The 13,318-nt window shown below is 41.7% G+C and overlaps 3 protein-coding genes and 2 long non-coding RNA genes across 13 annotated transcripts; 2 read left to right on the top strand and 3 right to left on the bottom strand.

The window, feature by feature from the left end:
* Window positions 1-515: 515 nt before the first annotated feature.
* On the bottom strand, window positions 516-947 carry LOC112284959 (uncharacterized). The gene is made up of 2 exons (XR_002970573.2): window positions 807-947; window positions 516-711 (listed from the first exon to the last, which is right to left on the bottom strand). It is a non-coding gene; the product is annotated as an uncharacterized LOC112284959 (long non-coding RNA).
* A 629-nt stretch (window positions 948-1,576) lies between these two features.
* On the top strand, window positions 1,577-4,995 carry LOC112284957 (uncharacterized). 6 transcript variants are annotated; one of them, XR_012217913.2, is made up of 6 exons: window positions 1,845-2,402; window positions 2,517-2,690; window positions 2,973-3,251; window positions 3,355-3,582; window positions 4,259-4,438; window positions 4,757-4,995. XR_012217913.2 is itself a non-coding variant. In XM_024525377.3 (5 exons), exons 1-5 carry the CDS (start codon window positions 1,845-1,847, stop codon window positions 4,325-4,327), a joined length of 1,308 nt encoding a protein of 435 aa, XP_024381145.2. In that variant the 5' UTR covers window positions 1,577-1,844; the 3' UTR covers window positions 4,328-4,632. The 6 variants fall into 6 exon arrangements, 5 of the variants coding, with proteins under 5 accessions (XP_024381145.2, XP_024381146.2, XP_024381148.2 ...); XM_024525377.3 differs by lacking the exon at window positions 4,757-4,995 and having other exon boundaries at window positions 1,577-2,402; window positions 4,259-4,632; XM_024525378.3 differs by lacking the exon at window positions 4,757-4,995 and having other exon boundaries at window positions 2,520-2,690; window positions 4,259-4,632.
* On the bottom strand, window positions 4,842-6,286 carry LOC112284958 (tropinone reductase homolog At5g06060). Of its 2 annotated transcripts, XM_024525382.3 has the most exons (4): window positions 6,134-6,286; window positions 5,785-5,992; window positions 5,464-5,680; window positions 4,842-5,363 (listed from the first exon to the last, which is right to left on the bottom strand). In XM_024525382.3, exons 1-4 carry the CDS (start codon window positions 6,226-6,228, stop codon window positions 5,071-5,073), a joined length of 813 nt encoding a protein of 270 aa, XP_024381150.1. In that variant the 5' UTR covers window positions 6,229-6,286; the 3' UTR covers window positions 4,842-5,070. The 2 variants fall into 2 exon arrangements, with proteins under 2 accessions (XP_024381150.1, XP_024381149.1); XM_024525381.3 differs by having other exon boundaries at window positions 5,785-6,261.
* Window positions 6,285-7,500, top strand: LOC141045619 (uncharacterized). The gene is made up of 2 exons (XR_012217914.1): window positions 6,285-6,785; window positions 6,912-7,500. It is a non-coding gene; the product is annotated as an uncharacterized LOC141045619 (long non-coding RNA).
* A 1,318-nt stretch (window positions 7,501-8,818) lies between these two features.
* On the bottom strand, window positions 8,819-13,091 carry LOC112285000 (uncharacterized). 3 transcript variants are annotated; one of them, XM_073535174.2, is made up of 5 exons: window positions 12,531-13,091; window positions 11,202-11,579; window positions 10,717-10,996; window positions 10,376-10,474; window positions 8,819-10,196 (listed from the first exon to the last, which is right to left on the bottom strand). In XM_073535174.2, the coding sequence occupies exons 2-5, from the start codon at window positions 11,487-11,489 to the stop codon at window positions 9,655-9,657; spliced, it is 1,209 nt and encodes a 402-aa protein (XP_073391275.1). In that variant the 5' UTR covers window positions 11,490-11,579; window positions 12,531-13,091; the 3' UTR covers window positions 8,819-9,654. The 3 variants fall into 3 exon arrangements, with proteins under 3 accessions (XP_073391275.1, XP_073391273.1, XP_073391274.1); XM_073535172.1 differs by lacking the exon at window positions 12,531-13,091 and adding an exon at window positions 11,991-12,524; XM_073535173.1 differs by lacking the exon at window positions 12,531-13,091 and adding an exon at window positions 12,046-12,524.
* Window positions 13,092-13,318: the final 227 nt, after the last annotated feature.

Below are 13,318 nucleotides of genomic sequence, written 5' to 3'. Positions count from 1 at the left end.
GCGACAGGCGGGGGAGGGGGGGGGGGGGGGTAGCGAAGTCCACTCGGCGTCTCCTCCTCGCCACGCCGATCCCCCCACCCACGCAAGCAGCGCGCAGGACTGCTGCCTGCTGCCCCTCCTCCTCCTCTTGCTCCTCCTGCTGGAGCGGGGCTCAGATGCTGGCTCGCATGCACATCCTCCGCCCCTGGATTCCCCCACCCCACACCCCTCACACCCCTGCCTTACTATGTGCGACGCTTCTCCTTCTCCTGCTAAATTCATGGTGATGGTGCCCCTGATGACCGTTTTTCTCGGTTTAGCTCTTTGCAGCTAATCTGGGCATGAAAGGGAGGGACTTCCTGCCACTGGCTGTTTGTTCAAGGACATGACATCACGTTCGTGGCTGCTGAGAGGAGGCTCAGTAGAGCTGAAAATTTGGCGGTAGTGGACGGAAAGAACCGAACCCCAATGAGAGTTGAATAGTCGGAAAGCGAAGTTGGTGGCATGAAGAGTGAAACTGACAGTCACACAGAATATCCATTCGGAAGCATTATAGAGGATTGCGTGGGTATGGTACATTCATGAGGTATATTATTGAGCAATCTTTAAGAGTGAAAGTGAAGTCTAAGGAAATGATGATAGGAATGAACCGGGACCACAGCAGGTTCCATATCGGTTCTACCTAGGAAAGGAAAAATGACTGTGAAGGGGAGTCTGAAGTGCTCGCCACACCTGTACACAGTGTCCCTCTTACTTAAGAAATATAAAACAAACTGCCACGAAAATTGAGGTTAGGACAGGAAGGGGCGCAGGTGGTGAGTGCTTACCTGTTCTGCTGACGAGGGACGAAGTCCTCGTGGAGGCTTCTTAGGACACGACAGTACTAGGCCAGCATCACTCACATCTAACAGAAGCGCATCCGCGTGGGCCCTTCATTACCCGAGTCATTGTCAAGCGTCCTCCCTTGCTCTCAGCTGCTCCTAGTTCGGTTTGTGGTTCTGTGTCTCCTCTTTGTTTCTCTGCCGCTGCCCACTTAACCTGGGTACCTTGTCTCGTACCTCTACTCTCCCTTGCTCCTCCGACATCCACATTATCTCTCCGTCTTCGACGTCATCCTCGACTTGCTCCCCCCCCCCCCCTCTCTCTCTCTCTCTCTCTCTCTCTCTTTCTTTTCCTCCCTGCCTTGTACAGTACCTCATCTTTCGAACACTCACGCACCCATTCACTCACTCCACCTGCCTTCTCTTTTCTTCCTTTCTATCATTCTCTTGCATTGACTCTGATACTTCCTCTCCGTGCTGCCAATCCAACTCCTGCACCTAAATGTTCTTCTGTATTTTGTTCTACTCGCTGCGTAACGCATATATTCCGACGTCGCTCTATTCATGATTGGACCCCTGCCTCTGTTCACTCTAGCCCTCGCCCCCAATCCTGCCTTTAAATCTTTGCCTTTTGGTGTGAAGGGAAGTGCAGGAAAAGGAGGGAGAGAAGGATAGTCTGCCATTATCTGAACAGGTGCGCCTTTCTGCTGTGAACCCATTTTCTGTACTATATGGATGATTCTGGAGTTAAGCGTTTGTTCTGGTCCACTGGCGTTCTATAGGTCTTCCTGCTTCGCCAATGACATCTCGTTGATGTGAATGCAGGCCTGCGGATCCGTTATTACTTGAAGGGCATTTTCGTCTGTGAGTTGTGATTTTACAACTATTTTCTGATGTTTTAGGGTAGGATTATCAACGGTATCATTCGGACTTCTTTCAATCCTTCCCTGAATAAACAGGATTTCCAGTGCATTACGTGTTTAGGAAAGTTCGTAGAGAACTGCTAGGTCGCTGGGGCTTACGTAGCTGTGTGAAATTGAGGAAATGGGTGAGATGATGGCAAAAATAAATGATTTGGAGGAGGGGGCGTACGCATCGGAGCTGCATTTTGCGGTGAAAGAGAACGATGTGAAGAGGATTCGAATTTTGCTGCAAGAGGGGGTTGTAAAAGTGACCAGCCGTGATGTCATTGGTCGCACTCCCCTGCATTGGGCCTTAGTGATTGGAAGCGATGAAGCCGCAAAGGTTCTAATAGTTAATACGCCACGAAAAGCTCTTGATACAAGAGACCAGCAGGGTTGCACACCTCTTCACTATGCTACGGCCCGTGCTCACGCTACCATGGCCAGGGTTCTCATTGAGAGAGGAGCCTCCATCAATGCCGTGGACTCTAATGAGAGGACTCCATTGCATTACGCGGCTCTGCAGATGAGCCCTGAGTTGGTCGAGCTACTCATCAGCCGCGGCGCGAGCAAGGACCTTCTGAATGTTTATGGCGAATCTCCTCTTGATGTTGCACAGAAGTGGGGTTGCTTGTCATCAATTCCATGCTTAACACCTGATCCTGTGAACGTGAAGACGACGCCGATTGTCAGTGACAAGGTAAAGGTTTCTGAATTGCCGCTTTTTTTTTATCGACTTCTGGACTTTTCACATATACCCCCAATGTATTAAACATACATATGAGTTTGAATTTGTTGGTTTTTATGATTGTAGCAGCTTATGGAGAAAGTTCGTGCTGGAGGCGACAAAAGTACTGTGAGCCCTGTTTCCGCGGAGAAACCAACTACCAAGACTGGTCCGTCGCTTGAAAAATTGTTGGGTGTGTGGAAGGCCTCAGAGACTGAGGCTCGCAGGAAAAAGGAGGCTGAATTAGAGGCCGCTCACAAGGTGCACAATCAAATTGTGACCTACAGTCACATTGTCTCTCTTTACGTACCTTTCCTTTGTCACCCTGATGCTGGTTCGACTCGTTATGGAATTCCAATCGCTAGTATGATTTTAGCCATTGCTTAGGATTTACTAGCAAACGTTTGGGGAACAGTGCCATATCATGCACTGGTGTTTTCTTCCATGTTTAGTGAATGCTAGCCGGCGATGTTATATGTCGAAGCGAGACCATGGTCAAATCATTCTTGCCGCGTGGAAATAAACTTCTCCTTCACTATGCAGGCCAATGCGGCCTTACAAGAAGCACTGAGAGCATGGAGGCAAATGGAGCAAGAGAGCAGATCCCAGAAACTTGTGGGACAGGAAAGCCCAGGCTCATCGGATGCGTGTTATGCCAAAACATCCGGTGGAGGTGACGCAAAGTTTCTAGCAGGAGGGTATACGGACCAGGCTTCAACGTCCATTTCAGACTTCAAACTTGTTGATTTCAAGGGATTAGCAGTTGAAACTGGCGCTTCCTGCGACGAGGATGACTCTTTGACATCTTGCACCGTAAAAACTGTACTCATCCTCATGTTGAGATAAACGCATTGGATTTTTCTCTGATTCTTTAATGGGGAACGAATGTAGTTATTGACAAGCGTTATGTGTTGTTATGCCGCAGAGGAGAGATTTGTCATGGTGCACAGAATGGGAGACTCAAGAAAGTGTGCCGGAGGTTGCGCAATCTATTTCGCCGAGGGAAAGGAAGCCAATACCTAGTGAACCTAAAGAGGAAAACCTTGCGTGGTTACAGGTACCAACGTACATGCAGACGTTGGACCTCAATTTTGATAACCCTAGACCACTTAAAAGATTCAATTCTTTCGATGGTTCTCATTTCATCATACAGGTCGGGGGACTGGCCACTAAGTTACCCTTCATGTCTAGCTTGGAGGTTTATTGAGCCTACACCATTTTACTGTTTTTTTTACCCCGTAGCACTGAAGTGGATTTTTTTTTTATAAATCCATTTTCCAGCACGTAGCATGTGCCTTGATGGTGGTCTTGCACTAAGTACATTGTGATCATCATTGTACCAATATTTAGTGTAGATATAATATACTAAAGAGATTGATTCTACTTGCTTGAACATATGCGCTTATTGAACACTTTTCTAATATGTTGAGTTGTTTATATTCATTTCCCACTAATGCATTTTTTTTACAAATGGATTAAATTGACATCTTTTCATTTACATCACCTTCAGAATGTTCCGATTTGCTTGCATTGTTTTTCCGAATACTCGCCTTTCCTTCTCTTGTTTTTAACTGGTAACTGCTGCTTTCTTCCCCTAGTTATTCGATACACGTCACTTATTTTTCCAGTTTTTAGCCAGTGTTATAAAACAAGAAGCAAACGGTTCTTGTCAGTTGTAGCAAAGCAGAAACAGTCTGCCTAGCTCTTGGAGTACACTGGACAAGTAGCACATTGCACATGCTGTGACGTCCAGTGTAGATTTGATTTGAGCCTACATGTTACTCTTCGTATAAATGCTATGTCTGACCAAAAGAAGTGTTCCTCTACAGGTTTGGCCTCCGAATAACATAGACGAGGCCTCCTCGTCTGCCTTGATCAACACTTTCTCAACTCGTTAAGCAATCACTGTATTTGAACTACCGCTCAGGGATGGTATAGCTGAACGTTTCATACAAATCTTCCCTTGAGTTCATTCCCATCTTGTGCCACTTCCCCGTATGATCATGGAGGTCCGTCTCCTACCAACTCATGCCACCTCACCTTCAAATCCATTTAACCTTATTCCCCCAATTCTATCCTTCACTTCGAGAGCACTCGTGGTCCCTAACTACCAACTTATGAATGAAGAATGTTGTAACAAAGATGTAAATTGCATTTGTAAATCTACTCTTAAAAAGTCGACGTTCGTATGTTACTGTCCAAATTCTATTTGTCACCAGGTGAATTTCTTAATACCATGATAACACTTTCCGAGTTGAGGTACACAAATTTTCTCCCATTTCATTACATGACACAGTTCGTAGACTGACGAGTTTCAATGCTCACAGGTGTTCAAACCAGAATTCAATAACAAGGGGGGGGGGGGGGGGGAGTCTGGATAGTCATATCTGAGTAACTGAACAGTCGAAGAAGTTGGAGCTAAAACAATAGCCTGGACTCGTTAGTTCCATTGAAGATTAGCAAAAATTGCCTGTTTCATCTTTAGGAGGACTGGATAGAGCCGAAAATCTAGAAATTTCTCCTATTGAAAACACTTCATTAGCTGCAGTCCCTACAGTTCACAATTCCTAAACAATTGTACAATCTACCAACTTCACGATAAGAGATCATCAAAGCAAAGGTTGTGAGACGAGAAAAATAACTAGTCTGTAGGATAGAATCCATTTATAGTGAAGCCTCCATCAATACTGATAGTCTGCCCGGTGATGAAGCCGGCAGTGGGCATGCACAGGAAGGCCACCAAGCCAGCTACCTCATACGGCTCGCCCACTCGCCGCAATGGAGTTCGACCCACCACTTCTGCTTTGAAGTCGGGGTTGGCCAAAACCTGCTGCGCAAGGTCTGTATTTATGTACCAAGGCGCCACACTATTTACACGGATGCCGTCCTTTGCCCATTCACATGCGAAATTCTTTGTTATCTGATTTATAGCTCCTGCACAGCACCATCCCACCCACACCATGAATCCCTCTGCGACAATCATAGGTTTAAAACCAATAAAAACACCCGATGTAGCTGAAAAATCTCCCACTACCTTTAGTTGCAGCATACAGAGTGCCACTTCGAACTGCTACCACACCGGCAACGGAAGAAATGAACACCAAGCAGCCATTCCCCGAGGCTTTCAAGAGAGGGTGCCCTAGCTGGCTGCAATGATATGCTGACTCCAAATTGGTTGACATCACAAATGAAAAATCCTCGGGTGTGAAGTCCACCGTCGACTTCCTTATGTTCGTGCCCACATTATTGACCTGCGCAGAAGACCAGGTCTCAGTGCAAGCCAGAAGTGACAACAGAAGTGGGATTCAAGTATCAACTGGACAAGAGGTACTGAGGGGAAATTCCATGTGCTTACAAGGATGTCGAGAGAGCCACCAAAATGGGCTCGCACATTCCGAAAGAGCTCCTCACGAGCGTCGCGCAGGGATAGATCGCACACCGAGCCTTCCACCGTGAAGCCGGCTTGTCGCCACGAATTCAAGCTGGTATCCAGACCCTCCTTGGACCGGGCACAAGTGTACACGGAAACTCCCAGCCCTGCCAATTCCTCCACAATTGCGCGCCTGCACCCAAAACCCACCCAGGACATGGCTTCACATGCAAAGAAGAAAGGCGGCAATGTGGAGACAATGATCGACCCCGGGAGGGGGGGCAGCACAACGAGAGAGAGAGAGAGGAGGGGTGGTGGTGGAGAGGATACATACCCGAGGCCGCGCGTGCCGCCAGTCACCAATGCCGTCTTGCCGTAGAGCTTCCACCGTTCTGCCAAGGAAGAGGAAGAGGAGGAGAGGGAAGCCATCGCTGGTGCTGGTGATGGTGCGGGGGGTATGTACGAGGCTGGAGTATGTAGGAGCGGGGGGGGGGGGGGGGGGGGGGCATAATAAAGCAAGGCAAAGACAGGGCAAGGCATGGCATTCATCGCCCTTCTAACACCCCTTCTACCCCCCCCAATGTATTCCTATTCAACTATTCTTTTATTATGTCATTTTGATCTATTCAAATGATTCAAATTTTACCTTTTAACTTAAAAAGTTTAACTTTTTTACTTCATCTTACTTTTGATGATAAATCAATATTTTTATGGAAGAAAAAGAACCAAATGATTTTCAGAATTATATTTAAAGGAAATTTTAGAATATATTTCTTTTCTGTAAGAACCCAGGTTGGAAATTTCTTTAAAAATAAAAAAAAAAAAAAACACCTTTTATACTTCTTAGAATCAATATATAAGTTAACACATTTAAATTTATAGTGGAAAATAATTTGATTTATTTCATGATCTATTTTAACTTTACACTATATCTAAAGGCCAAGACTTCTAAAGAAAGGCTTGTCTTCACCAACTAAGAGAGTTTGGTAAGGCTTTTGAACCAAAGTTTTTAAAAGTTGGCTTCTTTGTATAGAAACTTTTTTAGTTCTATAGTACTTTCTAGGTTTTTTGTGAATATATAACAAAATAAGATTTTGGTATTTTATATCCAGGTGTGATATTTTATATTTTATTTTAAATAATTTAAATAATTTTATATGACATAAATGAAATTGAGAGATTTTCCAAATTTTGAATGAAGTTCATATTTATTATCAATTTTAATTGGAGCTTATGTTTATTTTTTATTCTTAATATTAAGAAAGTAGAAATCAATATGAAGTTTAAGTTCAATGATGTTGTTTGTTGTGAAATTATCACATTCACTAGATAAATCAAATGACTATTTGATTTATATGATACCAACTTTGACTATTTGACACCAACTTTGGTTGTTCTTGAATTGTATACTTGAAAATATAGTTAGTTTGATTTACAAGATTCAAATCTTGCAATGTATAATCTTTTTGATAGCCAAGCTAACCTTCTAAACTATGGCAAAATGGATTTTTGAAATAATTCAAAATACTTTGTAAAAAAAACTCTATATCACATGATAGGCATTCGATGCCAAATCATATTGGATAGATGTAGTCTAGTTTAGTATAGTGGATTTTCATCCACTTAGCATTTTATGTTAATTGACCTTGTTAGTGTCAATAAGGATTTGAGGATTTAGGAGGAAAAACCCTCTTGATTTAACATTCTTGTCAAGTTAAGTCTTGTGATTGTTTTTGAGAAGAAAGCTTATATTTGTAAGATTTTGCTTGGCTATGGTGATTTAGCCATTTAGTAAAGTTTTAGGATTCTTCCTCTACACTTGCACACTTGGATTCTCTTTTTGTGGTATAAGAGATAGCTTGACTAATTTATTATTAGATTTTCCATCTTTCTTAAAAAGCAAGTTGCTTGTGCATTCTTATTTGATTTAGATTGCATACTTGATATTGATTTTTGGCACTCAATCTCTTACGTATGACAATTTCTAATTACATGATATCTATATTAGGGTCTTTGAATTAAGTAAATTTATAGCATAATATCATCTTCTTAATCAAAGTTATAATTAAGAATTTTTGTACACAAGACATATAGAAAACATTAAAAAAAAAATGGTTTTTAATTCTTGCCTTATGCTTTTGGAGTTTTGACATCAAATGCTTTCCAATAAAAAAAAACATTTGTCATTTGACACTTGAGATGAAAATCATTTCCTTAGAGAATGCACTTCTCAACCAAATTTTATTACAATTGTACTCTATTATTTTCAAATCAATTTGATATTAATTTTATTTTAGAAATTTATTATTTTCATTATAAAAAAATCAATCTTTTAATTTCAAAAATCCTGAAATTTTTTTTTGATCCTCGTCCTCAAATTTTTTTTCACCAAAATTGTAATTGAAAATATTTTTACTTCATACATCAAACATGATTTTTCTGTTCTTTTCTTTCTAACATATAAAAGCTAAACACTAGCAGTTCAATGTACAGAGATCACTTAACATGGGATTTTGAAGGCTTTGCCATTTTTAATTTTTTTTACTTTGCTATTGAGCACTTGAATGCTTACAACTTCTTGCTTTAACCTTGAAATAAAGAGTCACCAACTTATTTCTCATGAAGGATATTTTAATGTATTGCGAATTCTGGCTGTAGTCTTTAAAGAAGGAGCTAAGTTTCTCATTTTCAATAATTAAAGTAATAAAAAATCATATATGATATTTTGAGATAAACATTCAGTGTTTGCATAGCATTTAATTTTTTAAAATCCTGAAAGGTTTTCTTAAATCAGATTTAATAAATATACATAATACTACAAAAGATTTTGTAAAAACATTTTGAAAAGATTATGCAACATATTTTAGATTCAATTGTATTTATTGTGAGACATGTAGCATTCTTTTATTTTGTTATAAATGTTAACACACTTAAAAACAACATTTTGGACTTTTAATTTTTTTTCATTATTTTTTTAATGTAGGTTGAATGGAATCAATAATGTGCATTTACAGATAAATATTAGAGTTCATGTTCTTAAAGACAATGATCATAAACATTCATAAAGAACCACAATTTACAAGTAAAAGATCAGATGTGAATTTCGGTCATAAAATGGCCATTTAGTACTATGATGATGAAGGTTATTATTATTATTATTATTAATATTTTGGTATATTGGCAATAATGATAAACTACCCAGTTCTATCATTTGTTTGTTCTTCTTTCTCTTTTTCTATCTTTGATTGTGTTGGAACTATTCAAAGTTGGCGGAGAGGAAACTCTGGGATTTTTTTAAAAAAATTGTCGTAATATTATTATTATGTAGATGTTGATTTATTAACTTGTTTATGGTCACAGAGGTGACGATGGAACGGAGATCCAGGCTTTGGCTGGTGTGATGGAGTGTGGAAATCCCTCCCCATCAAGCCCGTCGGGGGCGGGGGGACGTGGCGTAGATGGCTTCGGAGGGCATGGATGACGTGGAGGTGGATTCTGGTCCTGAAATCCTTCACCTCCGCTATGTCAGCCAGCGTGGCACCACGGCTTGCCAGGTCATTCCGGCCTTGGTTCCACCGTGTCAGTGAGTGAGTGAGTGTGTGAGCTCCGACGCAAGACCCGCCTTGTCAGAGCCAGCATGGCCCCCACCATGACTAATTGATGGATTGTTCATTCATTCAATGAACTATAGATGAATAGATAGATGGATGGAGTCACGACGCTCACAACAAGGGGAGATTGTGGGCACGGCTCCGAGCGAGCGAGCCTGCTTCGTCATCCCTGCTCTCCCCAAAGTGTGAATGTGTGTGTGTGTGACTGTGTATGTATGTGTGTTTGCCAGGGGGGGGGGGGTTCTCATTCATGCTCCTCCTCCTGCCCGTCTCCATCCTCACCCTCGTTCTCCTCCTCCTCCTCCTCCCCATCTCCAGCTGCCTCGCTCTCACTGTCCCCACTCCCCTCGTCTCTGGACGCCTTCCTCTCATTGCCAGTTTTGTCCAGATCAAATTGCACCGTTCCTTTGGCAGGAGCATCAACCAGACGAGTCACTTCCGAGTCTCGATCACAAGGAGCACTACCCAGATCGTCACAAACTGAATCTGGTTTGATGGCTCTATCCTGGCTCCCGTTTCTGTCCATACCATTTGAGCCCTGGGTTGGGGTTGGACAAGTCCCCAAGCTGCTGCAATCCTGATGAGCAGCATCCCCGAACTCACGACGAACGTCTTCCAAATGTGCAGTGGCCATTCTCTTTGGTAAGTCAGTGAAAGCCGAATACGTTAAGGTCGAGGAAGGGAGACTCTTGTATTTGGATCCATGACTCGATGCTGGTGTCACTTTGGTAGCCTGGTAAGGAGAGATACGTTGCATGCAGCTCAGTGGATTCCCTCTGCCCGATCCTGGTCACATGAAAACCGTGTGATTTAGGTCAAATTCAATGAAAAGTAGCGATTATTGGTGAAGGATTGTGAAGAATGCACACCACAGTGAATTCCCGAGAAGATTATGTTTCTTGTATTTTTTGATCAAATAACTCTTGAGAAAGTATCCCCACTTTTAATACCAGGTAGAGTGTTACCATGTGGCTTGGAATCAACCCAAGTGGAAGTGGAGTAATCGCTATCAGAGGGGGAAGTCACCTCGTCACTACAAGACCATACACAATATGCATTACATCCTGCACAGTACCATACACTGCTTTATAACTTATGAACAATCCATTCCAGCATCACCACTGTTTTAAGTGTTGCGTAAATCATCAGTCATCAGTAAGTATACAATTACAGAGGAAGAAATGTGAGTTATGTTGACTTGAAAGCTTGCACCACAATATTTTCTTAATGAAGTTATTTCATATGAAATGGGGCAAGGTTAGGAGGATAGTTGGGGCTGCAGAGAGAAACTTAGTAAAGCACTTGCCAGTGGCGTTGCTTGAGGTTGAACGCATTTTGTAGGAAACATTATTCAAGGTGGTACGCCTTGAAGAGTAATATTGTAAAGACGCATGTCCAACACCACGCTTCTGACCCGTGTTGTTTATGTTTCTCATTGGACTGGAACTTGTGCTAGGCCTGCCAACCTCTAATTGAAGTTGTTTTTTCCCTCGGTTTTTCACACTCATTGATGAAACCGGGCGTCTTAAAATTGATGGTCGACTTGTTAAGTCCACGTCCTTCTTCTTTCTCTCTACAGTATAATCCTATTCAACATATCAACTATTCATTATATTTTCTTATAAAATAAACTTCGTTATACAGAATCCTGAAGTCAAAATGATTATCGATAATAAAGTAAAGTACAATTGTGAATGTCAAAACTAGAACAGTTTTTTATTATAGAATCATACGCAATCACAAAATTAACTACAGAATTTCTATGAGAGGCTTGGGTATGAACTGTAAAACCTGACGCTTGATGCGAGCACACATTCCACGAATGTTTTGCAAGTGATTCAACGATTCAAATGGAGCTTCCTGGTAGTTCAAGTGCGAAAGTTCTACAGAGCAAAGGGCACGACGCCGTTGCAATCTATTCTGGCTCAATGTGCCTGCAGATGGAATACGACTCTTCCAAGTACTAATTCCCGTGAACCCACTTTGTCGCACACGATCAACACGCTTAAATAATTCCCGCACCTCCACCATCTCATCCTCCCACACGAATGATTGCCGCAACTTTCGGTTGGGACCCATGTAATTCCTTTATAATCACAACCACCTCAACACAACTCTCTATACACAATCCCACCTGGTCGCACTGGAACAGCAACCTCAACGATTTTCCTGTAAAGAACACCGAAGGCGAAAAATGATTCCGGAGGAAGGTTATTGTAAGAGGAAGTAATGAATTGATTGGATCAGAGTTCCATCTCTAGCAAAATAGACACTAATTGTTAGGGGAAAGAGGGGTCATTATCAGTGACATTGGATGTGGATCTGCTAACTCTTTTCCTTTTCCACAAACCCAGGGAGATGATCAAGAAAATGATCAAGAAATATCAAGAAAACAATCAAGATTGTTCAGATTATAATAACGGCAGGTCGCAGCTAGTTAGGGTTTGAAGGTGACGATGCTATTGTTTCTCGCTGATGCGATCATATGCCCAATGCTACTTGTGTAGAGTCTGATAGTTACTGTTACTTCACTTACGGATAAACCTTAAGAAAACCATGAAATCTACACATGGCATTTACCAATAATGACATCCGCACATCAGTGTCTACGTTCAAAATGAGTGCGAATGATTACACAAATATCCCAATAGCACGCATCCAGATGTCATCAAACAAACTGCTGTTGAAGAGTAAGCAAAATGATACTCTGCACAATCCCACTGCAGCAAATGCAGAAAAGTTTTGTGTAGAAACATGAGCTGCAGTTTCAGTCGTTTTGTGTAGAAACTTTGATTTCAGGCAGATTTGATCGTTGCATGGCACAGGGACAGAACCAGAAGTGCATAGCTGCCATCTACAGCAATCTCGAAGCATTGATCTTGACACTCATCTAATATACTTCTGTTGCAATCATAATCTCAATGAAGATATCTTGAGAATTTCAATCGGTAACTGTATTTTGTTTGAAGTCCCTGAGAAGCTCTACAGACAATTTGGAGATCCATGGTTGGGGGAAGGTCACATGAGGCACGACCTGCAAGATCCATAGCGACCTAGCCACAACTTCGTGGTCAAACATATCACGAACACGAAGAAGCCTCAAAAAGGCACATATCACACCTCTGTTGACTACGCGTCTTCCCTTTGAAGAACTTGCTCAGCATCTGTCCCAGGTCCTTTCGAGTGTACTAGATGGATTTACACTTGTGTGTGTCACAAACTACAGAGCTTCAGAAAGGAAAACAGTGGTAGCACAACTTATTAGCAGATAGGATATTAGGTTCACCCACCCATGTTGGAAAGGGCTAAATGAGACTTGGAAAAATACTTACAAGGACAACGCAATAAATATCCACAAAAGAAAACTTGCTTTAGATATGATAAACGCATCTGGAATCCTATAAGTAGCAGATAGGTTCATAACAACAAAGAAAGAAACGGGAAAAAATAAAAGAAAAGTTCTCAATATGCGTTACAAAGAAGTTCAGGAATCTTCGAATACAAGAGAGAGTAGCTGAAGGGCTTTAGGAATGACCGATGAGCTGATAACAGAACCTCAACACTGCTAACCTGACATCTTCCCTTAGCTCAGTATCTGGTATGGTCTACTGCTTTAGCCAATCCTGTGATTCGTCCAAAAGGCAGGATGGTATTCTTGAATCTCAAATTCTTGAATCTCAGAGATCAAATTCTTGTTTGATTAGTCGCAAAACTCAGTAATTTACCATGAACAGACATACAAAGGCAGGTTTGTATCATGGTCTGTAGCATTCATGATGTTGATCCAAGAACGATAGCCCTTCTACAATAAATCAGCAACTCACAACACTCTTAATTTCTACCAATTTATTTTGATGGGTTCGTCTAACTTTAAAATTTACACAAAATTTCCGTCAGATTCTATACTT

The sequence above is a fragment of the Physcomitrium patens genome, chromosome 7, assembly GCF_059467195.1.
Source record: "Physcomitrium patens ecotype Gransden chromosome 7, ASM5946719v1, whole genome shotgun sequence".
NCBI lineage: Eukaryota > Viridiplantae > Streptophyta > Bryopsida > Funariales > Funariaceae > Physcomitrium > Physcomitrium patens.
This window is presented reverse-complemented; position numbering and strand designations above follow the sequence as displayed.